Below are 14,894 nucleotides of genomic sequence, written 5' to 3' on the forward strand. Positions count from 1 at the left end.
TATGACAATAGATTTTATGACGTTGACATGAATGTATGGCAATAGATTTTATAACGTAGATATGAATGTATGACAATAGATTTTATGACGTTGACATGAATGTATGGCAATAGATTTTATAACGTAGATATGAATGTATGAAAATAGATTTTATGACGTTGACATGAATGTATGGCAATAGATTTTATGACGTAGATATGAATGTATGAAAATAGATTTTATGACGTAGATATGAAGGTATGAAAATAGATTTTATGACGTAGACATGAAGGTATGACAATAGATTTTATGACGTAGACATGAAGGTATGACAATAGATTTTATGACGTAGACATGAATGTATGACAATAGATTTTATGACGTAGATATGAATGTATGAAAATAGATTTTATGACGTAGATATGAATGTATGGCAATAGATTTTATGACGTAGATATGAATGTATGACAATAGATTTTATGAACTCTAAAATTGTCATTAAAGTAAAAATGTCTATTAAATGATAATTTCTAATTATTTTCATATTGATGACATCGTCCCATACTAGATAATATTTCCTAATTCGTTCATTATCACTACGTCGTGTCACATAAAATAACACTTTATAGTTCTTTGCATTAGGCTAACCTTTAATGTACATAATATCAGTCCAATATTAAATAGTACCGTACATTTTCTCATGCTCATAAAATGGTCTCATATGAACGTTTTGTATCCATATTAAATAATACGTTTTAATCTTTCTTTCACTGGTTTGTTTTCTTTAAATTTCACGCAAAGCTACACGAGGACTATCTGCGCTAGCCATCCTTAATATAGCAGTGATAGAATATAGGGAAGGCAGCTAGTCGTCACCACCCACCGCCAACTCTTGGGCTACTTTGACCAACGAATAGTGGGATTGGCCCTCACTTTATAACGCCCCCACAGCTGAAAGGGCGAGCATGTTCGGTGACAAGAATTCGAACCCGCGACCTATAGATTCCGAGTCGAGCGCCCTAACCACCAGGCATTGCCAGACCCACCCCCTTTTGTTTTCATGCTCACAACATCGTTCCGTACTAAATAATACTGTATCTCATTTCATGTTCAGAAAATTATTCCAAAGTACCACGTTGTACTGTGGGTTTTTCTATCAAGATAAGTGTGTCTGTTTAGTATTAGAACAACCAAGATAAACCGATTATGCTGAATTTTTCTCGCATACAGAGATTACACCAAGTGTTTTCTACATCCATGTAATCTTCTTCGATCATCTATGGGCAGTTCAATGAAGAGGAAACAGGTGTATGTTATGTCTTGAATAGAACGTGTTGTTTTTACGTTTATTACGCAGGTACGTCTCACTCATCAGGATTAAACGTGTAAGCCTAATTAGCATGAAACTGTCATAGCCTCATATGTTATGAATGATTATTTTCGGCATCTGGCCCGACATGGCCAGGTGGTTAGGGCGCTCGGCTCACAATCTGAGGGTCGCGGGTTCGTATCCCGTCCCAACAAACATGCTCGACCTTTCAGCCGTGGGAGCGTTATCATGTGACGGTCGGTCCCACTATTCGTTGGTAAAAGAGTAGCCCAAGAATTGGCGGTGGGTGGTGATTACTAGCTGCCTTCCATTTAGTCTTACACTGTTAAATTAGGGACGGTTAGCGCAGATAGCTGGCATGTAGCTTTGCGCGAAATTATTAACAAACCACAACCAAACTTTCTGTATGTATGAAAGGTTTTTATGAGCCATCATCCTCTCTCCTTCTAAAGCTAACAAGGCTTAACTTCTTCCATTTTCTTATATAATATACGGTCTTTCTATCTGTTCATTTTATAGAAAAACCATATTGGGCTATCTGTTGTGTCCAACGCAAGGAATCGAACTCCGAATTTTTGAGTTGTAAGTCCATAGACTTACCGCTGTATTTTACGTTGAACGTTTTAATGCGATTATCATGCCAAAAGAAAGAATGAACAAGATCATGAGAAACAAAAACATTGGTAGATCTTCCTGGAAAAACTATATTTGGCGATATTAGCCCCTAAATTTGAATTGATAGGCTAACGGGAAGGCAGCTTGTCAACAGTACTCATCGCCATCTTTTGGGCTATTGTTAACGAATAATGCAACTCAACTCATTTTTTAGCACATCAAGGCCCTAAACTGCGCATCGAGATTTTTGCAGTAAGGGGTTGCGAACCAAGAATTTTCAGACTTACAATATGAGCGCACGAACTCTCGGCCACGCCCGGCCTAACAAGAAACGCATTATACAGATGATGTTTCCATAGCTCTTTTTTGTGCTTTCTTCAGAATATCTAGGGATTAGCTTTGCAGAATTTTTTTACTACACTTTCTGAGCATAAATATTACATTTTCAGATTATGAATGATCAGCGTGTTTTAAATTAATTCAAAACAAATTATTCTGTCTGTTTTTTATTGAACTTTCTTGTTATGAATACGCAGCTTTTTAGTTTTACTGCCCATTTTTTGTCTGTGTGTGTGTGTGAGAAAAGTTGGTTTTGTTCTACCTTCTATACATTAACTGAGGAAAATGTTTTGCAATGTTTGTTACAATTTCTAGTTTACTTGAATTAATCCAAGACTAGGATTACTATATACATGTATTTAACTTTCAGGTTGCTAATTGTTTTTCGAATAACCAATGAGTACATTTTTCAGTTGTTTAAATTTCCATCGATGTAACATTTTTACATCTTTACTTTCAATATTTCCACCACAGATCCGTGTCCATTCCTACATCCCAGTCCCTGGATGAAGATGAAACGTCTACGACCAAGAAAATGGAGTAGAACTGTGCCACATGGGACCAAATATCACGTGACTTGTACAAATGGGTATCATTTGAATCTACATAAGACTTTTATTAAATGCGTTAGAGGTCGTTGGAAGCCGAAAGAGCCACAGTGTGTGGCGTGTACGTAAGTCTTACTATGTATACATTGTGTTTCACAACTTATTTGTGTTTAGTGTGTTTTCCTAATACCTTATGTCCCTCAATACTTTCTACATGTATTTCTTACCAATGCTAAAATTATCCTTGTTACGATCCTTTTGATTGTCTGTTTCAGTGGCCGTTAATTCGTTTGTTGGGGTCATGAATAATTAATTATGGCCCTTTTTTCGGTTGTTAGAGGGGTAGATAATTAATTGCGTTCCTTGATTTGATTGTTAAAGTGAGTATATTTAATAGTGATCTTAGATTCGATTACTCAAGAGGTGAATAATTAATTATGTCCCTTGATTCGAGTATATTTAATAGTGATCTTAGATTCGATTACCAGAGAGGTGAATAATTAATTATGTCCCTTGATTCGATTGTTAAAGTGAGTATATTTAATAGTGATCTTAGATTTGATTACTCAAGAGGTGAATAATTAATTATGTCCCTTGATTCGATTGTTAAAGTGAGTATACTTAATAGTGATCTTAGATTCGATTACTCAAGAGGTGATTAATTAATTATGTCCCTTGAGTATATTTAATAGTGATCTTAGATTCGATTACTCAAGAGGTGAATAATTAATTATGTCTCTTGATTCGATTGTTAAAGTGAGTATATTTAATAGTGATCTTAGATTTGATTACTCAAGAGGTAAATAATTAATTATGTCCCTTGAGTATATTTAATAGTGATCTTAGATTTGATTACTCAAGAGGTGAATAATTAATTATGTCCCTTGAGTATATTTAATAGTGATCTTAGATTCGATTACTCAAAAGGTGAATAATTAATTATGTCCCTTGATTCGATTGTTAAAGTGAGTATATTTAATAGTGATCTTAGATTCGATTACTCAAGAGGTGATTAATTAGTTATGTCCCTTGAGTATATTTAATAGTGATCTTAGATTCGATTACTAGAGAGGTGAATAATTAATTATGTCCCTTGATTCGATTGTTAAAGTGAGTATATTTAATAGTGATCTTAGATTTGATTACTCAAGAGGTGAATAATTAATTATGTCCCTTGATTCGATTGTTAAAGTGAGTATACTTAATAGTGATCTTAGATTCGATTACTCAAGAGGTGAATAGTTAATTATGTCCCTTGAGTATATTTAATAGTGATCTTAGATTCGATTACTCAAAAGGTGAATAATTAACTATGTCCCTTGATTCGATTGTTAAAGTGAGTATATTTAATAGTGATCTTAGATTCGATTACTAGAGAGGTGAATAATTATGTCCCTTGATTCGATTGTTAAAGTGAGTATATTTAATAGTGATCCCAGATTCTTGGCTGTTGGAGAGGTGGATAATTGATTTTGTCTTTTGATTCATCCTGAGTATGTGCAGATATAACTATTTCCTCTAAATATTTCTTAATGTCATTCCTAATTAAAAGCTACACTAGCTCGGTAAACGTTTCGTCAGACAACGCAACCGGCGTAATGATTTCGACTAATTATTCTAAATGTTTAATTCCATTCAAATTTCATTATAAAATTATTTTTTTGTAAAAGTTTTAATCAAAATATAATACAATGTCTTATTTTGTAGCCTAATTTAAGCAGCTTTCCTCGAAACATGGGTAATTAGTGGACTAATTAATGTATAAATGTTCAGTCCATTCACGTTGACATAACTGTATTTTAGATTAAGTCAACTTTAATTTAACAGGAGCACCAATATTCCATTATTTTCTCTATCATTACTATAAGCAGCATGCTGAACAAAAAGAGTGGTTTGATACACTGTAGCATTATCTAATTATACAATGTATAATATGATGAGTATAAAGTGTTGGCGATCACTTGGAAATGTAGATAATGACGTATTAGGTTGCAGAACTTGTAATATAATAAATCAGATTTTACTTCTTCTGTTCATCTACCTATCTTACTATCATCATTTTAACGTCTCGAATTTACGGTAGATAAACATTTATTATTTTGAGCTGAAATTGAAAACGAACTAAATCTTGCATTAAACTTAGAGTGACGAACTAAATGTTACATAAACTTAGGGTGACGAACTAAATGTTACATTAACTTAGGGTGACGAACTAAATGTTACATTAACTTAGGGTGACGAACTAAATCTTGCATTAACTTGGGGTGACGAACTAAATCTTGCATTAACTTGGGGTGACGAACTAAATCTTGCATTAACTTGGGGTGACTAACTAAATGTTACATTAACTTGGGGTGACTAACTAAATGTTACATTAACTTGGGGTGACTAACTAAATGTTACATTAACTTGGGGTGACTAACTAAATGTTACATTAAATTGGGGTGACTAACTAAATGTTACATTAACTTGGGGTGACTAACTAAATGTTACATTAACTTGGGGTGACGAACTAAATGTTGCATTAACTTGGGGTGACGAACTAAATGTTGCATTAACTTGGGGTTACGAACTAACTGACCTCCAGGTCTGTCAGTATGAATTGTATTTTGAGTTTATAGCATAAAACAGCAATGTAATCAAACTAATCAATAAAGGCCTAGGAATCCACTATTTTCAACAACTTTACAGCTATTACTGTAAGGAAGAAACCACTGTTTTTATTAGCTTTACAGCTATTACTGTAAGGAACTGACCGTTGTTTTCACCAGCTTTACAGCTATTACTCTAACGAACAAACCACTGTTTTTATTTAGCTTTACAGCTATTACTTTAAAGAACTGACCATTGTTTTCACCAGCATTACTGCTATTACTCTAAGGAACTGACCACTGTTTTCACCAGCTTTAAAGCTATTACTCTAACGCACAAACCACTATTTTTATTTAGCTTTACAGCTATTACTTTAAAGAACTGACCATTGTTTTCACCAGCATTACAGCTATTACTCTAAGGAACTGACCGTTGTTTTCACTAGCTTTACAGTTATTACTTTAATAACAGGTCATTGTTTTCATGTGCTTTACAGCTATTACTGTAAGGAACTGACCGTTGTTTTCACCAGCTTTACAGTCATTACTCTAACAGATCATTGTTTTCATGTGCTTTAAAACTATTACTCTAGAAACAGATCATTGTTTCGTGTAGTGTAACTCCAACAAAGATCGTTAATTGACCGTGATGATGGAGTCACCTTTTGTTTTTTAGGTGAAAGGAACAATATATCGTCGTTTCTGATAGGTCATTGGTAAACTGTTAGTTTTCGCAGTAATAAGGCATGTTTTTTGCTTTTATACAAGTATCTACCCATAGAATTAAGAACAGCCTTCAGTAGTACGTGATCCGTTATCGTAAAGTCACTATTGTTCTACCAAATACGAATACTGGGTAGTTCTTAAGCTGTTGGTTATTTTCTCCGAATCATTTATATGATAATGTATTTAAGGTATGAAGGAATTACATATATTTGTTTAAACATTAAAACACTTAATCAATACAGATTTTCTTGAATGGAAGAACAACCGTGATACGTTAGTTAATGCCAGAAAAAGTATTGTAGACGAAAATATATGTATACAAAGCTCGGATTTTTCTGGTTGTTTTGTTAAATGTATAAACAGGAATCGTATACATTTGTTACCAACGTTACCTCATTAAATCTATGAACAAGGAACATTTAAGTTTTTTGTATTTCTGTCACCACTCGTGTTTTTATTTTATATTGCTTATCGCTGTCGTTAGAGGGATTTTTGTTTTTTTTTTTGGTAGTCATAATATCATAAAAATGCGAAGTTTTGAGATTAGTAAATATAATATTCTATTTAAAAAATATTATCTTAAACACTACTAGCTCCGTGTGAGTTACCGGAAGTGGCAAATGGATACTACATGATTGGATATAGAGCAGGTCTAAATGTTTCCCATGGGTCAGTTGTGGAGTATGATTGTAACTATGGCTATGTCAAGGGGATCACCAACCTCTTACTGTGCGAGAGTGGAAAACTCAAACCCCATTCGCCCGTGTGCCTTCCCTCTAGTACCAGTTTTTTTCCTATTGATGGTAAGTATAAAAGCATTAAATATGTATGGTAAATTCATTTTTATTTTACTCACCCACACTATTATACCTTTTCATTATAAAACTGGGATTGAGGCTGTCTATCTAGTTTTACAGTGGCGGCCATAATTACAAGCCAGCCAAGTTCATTTCTTTTAATCATGCTAGGCGTTTAAGTATGAAAATCAAGGGTACATAGAAATTGGGAAATCTTTCTTTGTCCTGCTCGTGGGTAAAAGGTGTAACTGGAATTTTTCGCGTAAAAAAAAATGTGTGTGTGTGTGCGTGCGTGTATACGTGTGTATGTGTGTGCGTGCGTGCGTGTATACGTGTGTATGTGTGTGTGTGTGCGTGCATGTATACGTGTGTATATGTGTGTGTGCGTGCGTGCGTGTATACGTGTGTATATGTATGTATGTATGTATGTGTGCGTGCGTGCGTGCGTGTATACGTGTGTATATGTATGTGTGCGTGCGCGTATGCGTGTGTATATGTATGTGTGCGTGCGTGCGTATATACGTGTGTATATGTATGTGTGCGTGCGTGCGTGTATACGTGTGTATATGTATGTGTGCGTGCGCGTATGCGTGTGTATACATGTGCGTGCGTGTGTGTGTGTGTGTGAATGTATATCTTCACACTCTTCAACTTTTGTCTCACCATAACAATCGTCACATGGAAAGCCGGAAAAACCCAAACAACTTCCTGAACCAGAAGTAAGAAGTAGCTGTGTTTTTCTTCCTAGCTGCTAGTAACTTCCGACTGTTTAAAGAGAGAAAAAAAGGGACGGGGGTACAACATAGGATACAACAAGATGAACAGTTATGTAGTCCAATATTTGATAAGGTGCCATAGTGAATAAATAACTTATTATTTAGCCCAGTACTTGAGGGGCTGTTATATTGATGAAATGGTAGGTTATGTAGTCCAGAATTTAAGAAGGTGACATAATGATCAGATGCTATGTTAGAAAAACTCCAGCGCTTGTTATTATGTGTAAATAGATATAATAAAGCTCGTATTATAAACAAAACTTTACAGTTAAGTTAAAATTATCATTTAAAAGGTAGTTTTTGTAAAATGGTCCCCCACTTGTCGCAATGTTTTAAAAAACAAATGGCATCGCAAACGTATAACTAAATAATAGAACTAGAGATAAACTACAGTGTGGGAACGGTATAATGTATCCTAGTAACAGATACATCTGCTGAAGTAGATTTCACAGAGTGGGGATACACTGACTATGAGAGTTAACAGACATTGCAAGCTTCACGGGTAAAACGAAACTAGAAACAAATATGGATGTTAAATCACAAAACCTTCTACTACTAACACAATACCACTAACCATCTAAAACGCAAGGCTACACAAAGGGCTACCTGTGCCCTGTCTACCACGTGGAGTCGAACCCCGGACTTCAGCATTGTAAGTTCTCACATTTATTGTTGAACCACAGAAAAACAATTAAACTAAATGTGTCAGGCGTTTGAAATCAAATCATATAGGTGTTCTTGAAATAAATTTCCGGATATGTAAATCACCCAGTTTCTCTGGGGTAGAGTTATGAACCTACAATGCTAAAATCCGGAGTTAGATACACTACGATAGTCAGAGCACAGATAGCCCATCAAGTAGTAGCTTTGCGCTAAAACACAACTGATTGCCTGATTATTGTTTCAAATTTCAGTTAATGTTCTTTTTCTTTGGTTTATCGCCAGTTTTATTTTCAATTCATGTGCAGCACTACTTCGTTCGTTTGTATTTCAGCCCAAAGCTACAGAATGGGCTATCTATGCTGTGCCCACCACGGATATCGAATTATGATTTTTAGCGTTATAATCCCACAAGCTTGCCACTGAGCGACAGCAATAAGAGTAAAATAACTAACCTTGTTAGGACGATTCACCCAATTTTAGATGAGTGTGGTTTCGTGAAGTGTTACATTTCAACACACTGTATCAACAAAGACAAAAGTTTCTCTTTAGCGTTACTACACTGTATATATGATCTCACACTTAACACTTGCGAATTCCTTAAAATACCGTTACTTTTTAAAAACGGGGACAGTTTCTGAGTTTTAAACAGCATTGTGGTTTTAAAGTAAGTGATTTAGAAGTTAAGCAGTTTTTACACAACATTAATTCGTCATTTGGATACACTTACTGTTATCGACATTTTCGGCCATAATCCCAATAATATCTCACAAGCATCGGCCAACTTATGAGATTTTGGTTTTTTTTAAATTCATATGCTAAGATAACAATTAAAATGTACCTTATATTGATTTAATAATTAGAATTATAAATAAATGAAAAATAATAAAAGCAGTTATATTACATGTATTAAGACTAGATTGTTTATCAGTGTCTAACCTACGTTGTGAATATAATTCAAATGTAAGCAAGTATACAGCACTGTACCATTAACGAAGCAGGTTTGCAAAGCTGTATTACAAATGGTCAGAAACTATGTGTTTAAGACATACCTTTTAGTCTGAATAACTCAAGCAGTATATCGAAGATATAATAATAAAATCGTTTGGTAAATGTGTATTCAATAAACCGATAAATTTCATTTGATTCGTAATTATGAAACACACAAAAAAATCTGACCAAGTACTGTTGTTATCATTTTATATTTGTTTGATTATTTCTAGAAAATGTTTCTAATGATAATCATATTTTTGTCGGCCATAAATGTTTTCTTAGTTGATAATAAGGTTTATTTATTTGTTTATTTTATTTCGTTATATTGTTTAAGTGTCCCCATTTTAAAACCAAATGATAGTTAAAATTATTTGAAAAAAAATTATCTCAAATAAAAGTATAGCTTTTGCATTTTTCGTTTACTTTTTTTTTTAACAGAAGAGCGTAAAAGTTTTATTCATAATCGAAAAAACCGTAACTGCACCTTTCGAAACAGCGACCCACATCTGGTAGCTTTCCATGGTGACAAACAACTCAAGAAGGGGGTGATGCAGTTTTTGCCACATTCTGAATTGGTGTTCCGGTGCCAAGATATAGGAAAATTTAGTTTGATTGGCAGCGTGCGAAGATTTTGTGTGATGGGAGAGTGGACCGGAGTTAAACCCTCGTGTTACGGTTTGTCCCAGGAAAATAATTATGCACGTAAGTGATCTCTCTGATAAAAAAGAATTAACTGATTTGATGAAATAAAAATATTAAAATTCTGATGTACATTAATGAATACCAACAGCATTTGTAAATCTGAAATTTACAATTGTTTTGCAAAACTCGAACCTTTGTAAATATGCTTCAAACAATTTCAACAGGTATGCGGTGTAAACCTAATATTGAAAAATATGTGTTTTCTTTTATCATACTGGTAAGTTATCTTTTAAAAAACGACATTTACGATCACTAGACTGTAAGAGGAAGTATGTTATACGTTGTTTTGTTTTATTTAAAACTTTAACTTTAAAAATTTAAATAATGGTTAGTAAGTACCAAGTAGGTGTAAGAATAATAAGTGAAGTGTCAGGATACACCACGAATAGTCTAGCTATACAAACTTGAAAATTCTCCCAGATTTATAACGCAACTGCCAATAGAGGGCGCCCATTTATAACTGATGACTTGTAATTACTTCGCACCTACTGACTTCAGTTTTCAAAATGCAACCTTGAATCCGTTATTTATATAAGTTACTTTTAGTGACTGAAAGAAATTATCTTAAGAGGTGTCTTATAACGTAAGAACATTTTCAAAACAAAAATTAATTATCTGTTTTAGTGTAAATGAAAAAAATCTCTCGTTCCTGCTTTGTTAAAACCTGCCCATTGTTATGAAGGAAAAATTAATTAATTGTAGCTTACAAATGTAATATTTCTTTCCTTTCATCATCTGACCATAAGAGTTATCAACTCCATCTTACATATGTAGTATTCTGTAACACAGACAAATATTTCATTCCTTTCATCATCTGACCATAAGAGTTATCAACTCTATCTTACATATGTAGTATTCTGTAACACAGACAAATATTTCATTCCTTTCAACATCTGATCATAATAGTTGATAGCTACGAAGCGGTCGACTCAAATGTAAAATTGCAGCATTAATTGTTTTAAAAGTTACTCTAAATTATTTGCTTCAATGGTAGAAGATTTCCCACTTACTGCTTAACAAAGATTAAATGTAAAAGTTTAAGAAAATCTTTCGTAGCACATTCACAGACTTTTCTTCGATAATAAATGATCAGTTTATGAAATTGCTTCCCCTAAAAGGATTCCCGCTTTATCTTTTAAAACCTATGATCTTCTACGTTTTTATTCCAACAAAAGTCGTATACATTTTCAGTGGAAGACCCTCCAACCATATTATTCCGCCACCATTTAGGACCTATAGCTCAGAGTAACGACGGTAAGTTACTTGTCTATCCTGGAACAGTCCTTCATCTTGAATGTTTGTGGATCCGGAAGTATGGTGCGCCGAAATGGGAAGTTAATCACTCATACCGAAAGTATCCAGAAGGTAATGCGATTGCAACTGTATTTTTAAAGTTTTAATCACGTGTTCTCAAACTTCGTGCATTTGAAACGGATTCTGCGTAGTATATCAAAAGTAGCTTGAGTACCTAGTAAATAAAATATTTATTCAACTATATTCTTTATTTTACATTTTAATAACTATTTAGGACATGCTCCGTGTTTAAAATATGTTGTTGCATAACTATAACACAAGAATACTGTTAACACTATGTAGTGAATTAGTGTGTGATTGACAGAGAACGGGTACGAGTTGAAACTAGATCGACCTTTTAGAATTCCCTTTTTGAATAAAACGTGTTTATTGCCAGCATGATCAAAAGACACAGTATTGTGTTGTGCGACCAAAACAACCTGCTACAGGACATATTGTGTGTTATTAACAGGAGTGATAGTTTCGCGATTTTCTACTTTCTGTAGCTCAGACTGTGGTAATCCAAAATTACCGCATGTTTTCAGTGGATGTGCTCTACTGGACTCGTACGTCACATACCAAATTCAAGGTAATCCGTTAAGAATAACCCGAGATATAAAATATCCTGTTTTGATTGAATTTCTTCCTATTTTTTCTTCTTACCGATAGTACGGAAACTTTATTTGATAGGAAAACGTACTTAAATTTCATGAATTTCGTACACTGACAGATCTTTACAACCTACAATTAGGTGTAAAATTATCTCTAAATATAAGCCACATATGCAACGTTATTCAAAAAAACCGCTCAGTTTTGATGAAAATTTTTGCCCACGCCTACGCAAAAAAGTCACGTAAGTTATAGGCCTAAGCGTTTTCCTACAGTTCATCTAAGAGTAAAAGCGGACCGTTTTTAGTTTTTTATTATTCCGATTAAAGACAGCTGATTTAGAACAGCAAAACTATAGGGTGAAAACACGTGCAGATACATAAGTGTTGGTTAGGCCAAGTAAACTAGATTAACAGTTTCTAGCTCAAATTTTCAAAAGAATCATACGAATGAACGGTTGTTATTCATTATTCATTGCTGACGTTTTAGCACAAATTTGCTGAATTTTATGAAAATTATCCTAATTAAAGAGCGTTTAGCGTCACATGATATAAGCGTAAGTAATGATGCTTGATACGGCTGTACCGAGTGCATGCGGGTGATGACAAGAAACTGTTAACCTAAATTCCATGGCGTCACTATAAAAGAAGCTGTTAACACTGTTTTAGAGACGAAAAACTACCACCATTTATTCTAAAGAATTTGGTTGGTTCTGTAAAGTAAAGGTCTGCTCCAAATGATAGGGTTGCGATCCTAAAGCTAATGTTGGTTACTATCGTGTATCACTTTCTTACTTGTTGGGTTTTGTTGGTGTGTATTGACAAAAAGTCATGATATCTAATCAAAAACACCTTAGATGTGAAAAAAGGTACGCCAAAAAAAAGTATTGAGTGTGCGACTTAAGAGAATGAAATCAAAATTGGTGGCCAAACTGGTAACTACACTTATAGCATTGATGAGAATTTTACAGCAACTATTCATTCATTAGTCAGCTAGGCCGCGTATTTTCCACCAAGCTGGACAAAAAACGCGGTCTTCTCAAATTGCAGAGCGCGATTTTACGGCAACTGTGCACGAATAATGGAACCTTGGATTCACAGTTTGGCACCCTGGACATTAAGCCACAACAAATATGCGTCTTGTATTGTTCATAAATGTCGTTTTGCTGACGAAATTATTTTAGAGGTAGACTTAATTTAGAGAGATGAAAAGGGTAAAAAACAGCTATGGGAAAAAAAGATCATTAAAAGTCGATATGTTATTGTAAACATTAAAAGCGTTGATCAAAAATCAAAGCAATAAAATAACATTTAATGAAATATTTATATGAAAATTAGTTTGAATTAATTAGGTAAAAAAAAAATTATGGATCATTCATTGTGGAAAGTATCTTGACACTAAAAAGTAACAAGAAAATCTGTGACTGAAGAAAATAGAAAATAAAGTGTTGATGTTTTCTAAGCAGTGTTGTTTGTGGCGAATATACAGGCTGGACAAACGAACCAGGAAGAGACTCTCATCTGGAGTATCGACTGTCCATCTATAATGCGCAGAAAGACGACTCTGGTCAGTTTACTTGTATCTCGCCTATGGGCCATCGTCACTCTGTAAATTTGGTTGTAGATGGTAAGTAATCTTATGATAACCATGGTTCTACAAGAATTGCATCGGTTCTGAGGAAACAAACGTTCACTACTTTTATTTTTAACTCTGTGCATTTGGACGTGGATGATAAGTAACCTTATGATAACCATGGTGAACACTTTTCTAGTGTCTTAGACTGGCGGGAAAGATGGAAGGTCTTAGTCAGGCGAATTGCTGTCTTAAAGTTCCAATATCATCACTTACGTTTGTGTTTAGTTTAAAAAGTTAACAGAAGAAAGTTCCAATTTTCGGGTTCTCACATTTCAGATTTTTTTTTTCAGCGGAGAATGCCTCATAAAAACTCATCCAAAATCGTGGTACTATTATAACAACAGTACCTAGTTAGCTGAGCCACACTGTAGTACAGTTATAACCACCGTACCTAGTTAGCTGAGCCACAATGTAGTACTGTTATAACCACCATACCTAGTTAGCTGAGCCACAATGTAGTACTATTATAACAACCGTACCTAGTTAGCTGAGCCACAATGTAGTACTATTATAACAACCGTACCTTGTTAGCTGAGCCACAATGTAGTACTATTATAACAACAGAACCTAGTTAGCTAAGCCACACTGAAGTACTATTATAACAACAGAACCTAGTGAGCTAAGCCACACTGAAGTACTATTATAACAACAGTACCTAGTTAGCTGAGCCACAATGTAGTACTATTATAACAACAGTACCTAGTTAGCTGAGCCACAATGTAGTACTATTATAACAACCGTACCTAGTTAGCTGAGCCACAATGTAGTACTATTATAACAACAGAACCTAGTTAGCTAAGCCACACTGAAGTACTATTATAACAACCGTACCTAGTTAGCTGAGCCACACTGTAGTACAGTTATAACCACGATACCTAGTTAGCTGAGCCACAATGTAGTACTGTTATAACCACCATACCTAGTTAGCTGAGCCACAATGTAGTACTGTTATAACCACCATACCTAGTTAGCTGAGCCACAATGTAGTACTATTATGACAACAGTACCTAGTTAGCTGATTAGTACTACATTATGGCTCAGCTAACTAGATACGGTTGTTATAATAGTACTACATTGTGGCTCAGCTAACTAGGTATGGTGGTTATAACAGTACTACATTGTGGTTTATAACAACAGAACCTAGTTAGCTGAGCCACACTGTAGTACTGTTATAACCACCATACTTAGTTAGCTAAGCCACACTGTAGAACTATTATAACCACCATACCTAGTTAGCTGAGCCACAATGTAGTACTATTATGACAACAGTACCTAGTTAGCTGAGCCACAATGTAGTACTA

At 34.4% G+C, this 14,894-nt stretch overlaps 1 protein-coding gene across 1 annotated transcript in view; it reads left to right on the forward strand.

Moving 5' to 3' along the window:
- LOC106473167 (protein lev-9-like) overlaps window positions 1–14,595 on the forward strand; it is a gene marked incomplete at its 5' end in the record, with an annotated part of 37,617 nt that extends 23,022 nt beyond the window's left edge. The window contains 5 exons of the mRNA XM_022401660.1: window positions 2,738–2,932; window positions 6,722–6,931; window positions 9,793–10,056; window positions 11,248–11,421; window positions 13,447–14,595. Coding sequence (XP_022257368.1) covers window positions 2,738–2,932; window positions 6,722–6,931; window positions 9,793–10,056; window positions 11,248–11,421; window positions 13,447–13,592 — 989 coding nt within the window. The remainder of the gene's footprint in view (window positions 1–2,737; window positions 2,933–6,721; window positions 6,932–9,792; window positions 10,057–11,247; window positions 11,422–13,446) is intronic.
- Window positions 14,596–14,894: the final 299 nt, after the last annotated feature.

The sequence above is a fragment of the Limulus polyphemus genome, unplaced genomic scaffold (assembly GCF_000517525.1).
Source record: "Limulus polyphemus unplaced genomic scaffold, Limulus_polyphemus-2.1.2 Scaffold5944, whole genome shotgun sequence".
NCBI classification, from domain to species: domain Eukaryota; kingdom Metazoa; phylum Arthropoda; class Merostomata; order Xiphosura; family Limulidae; genus Limulus; species Limulus polyphemus.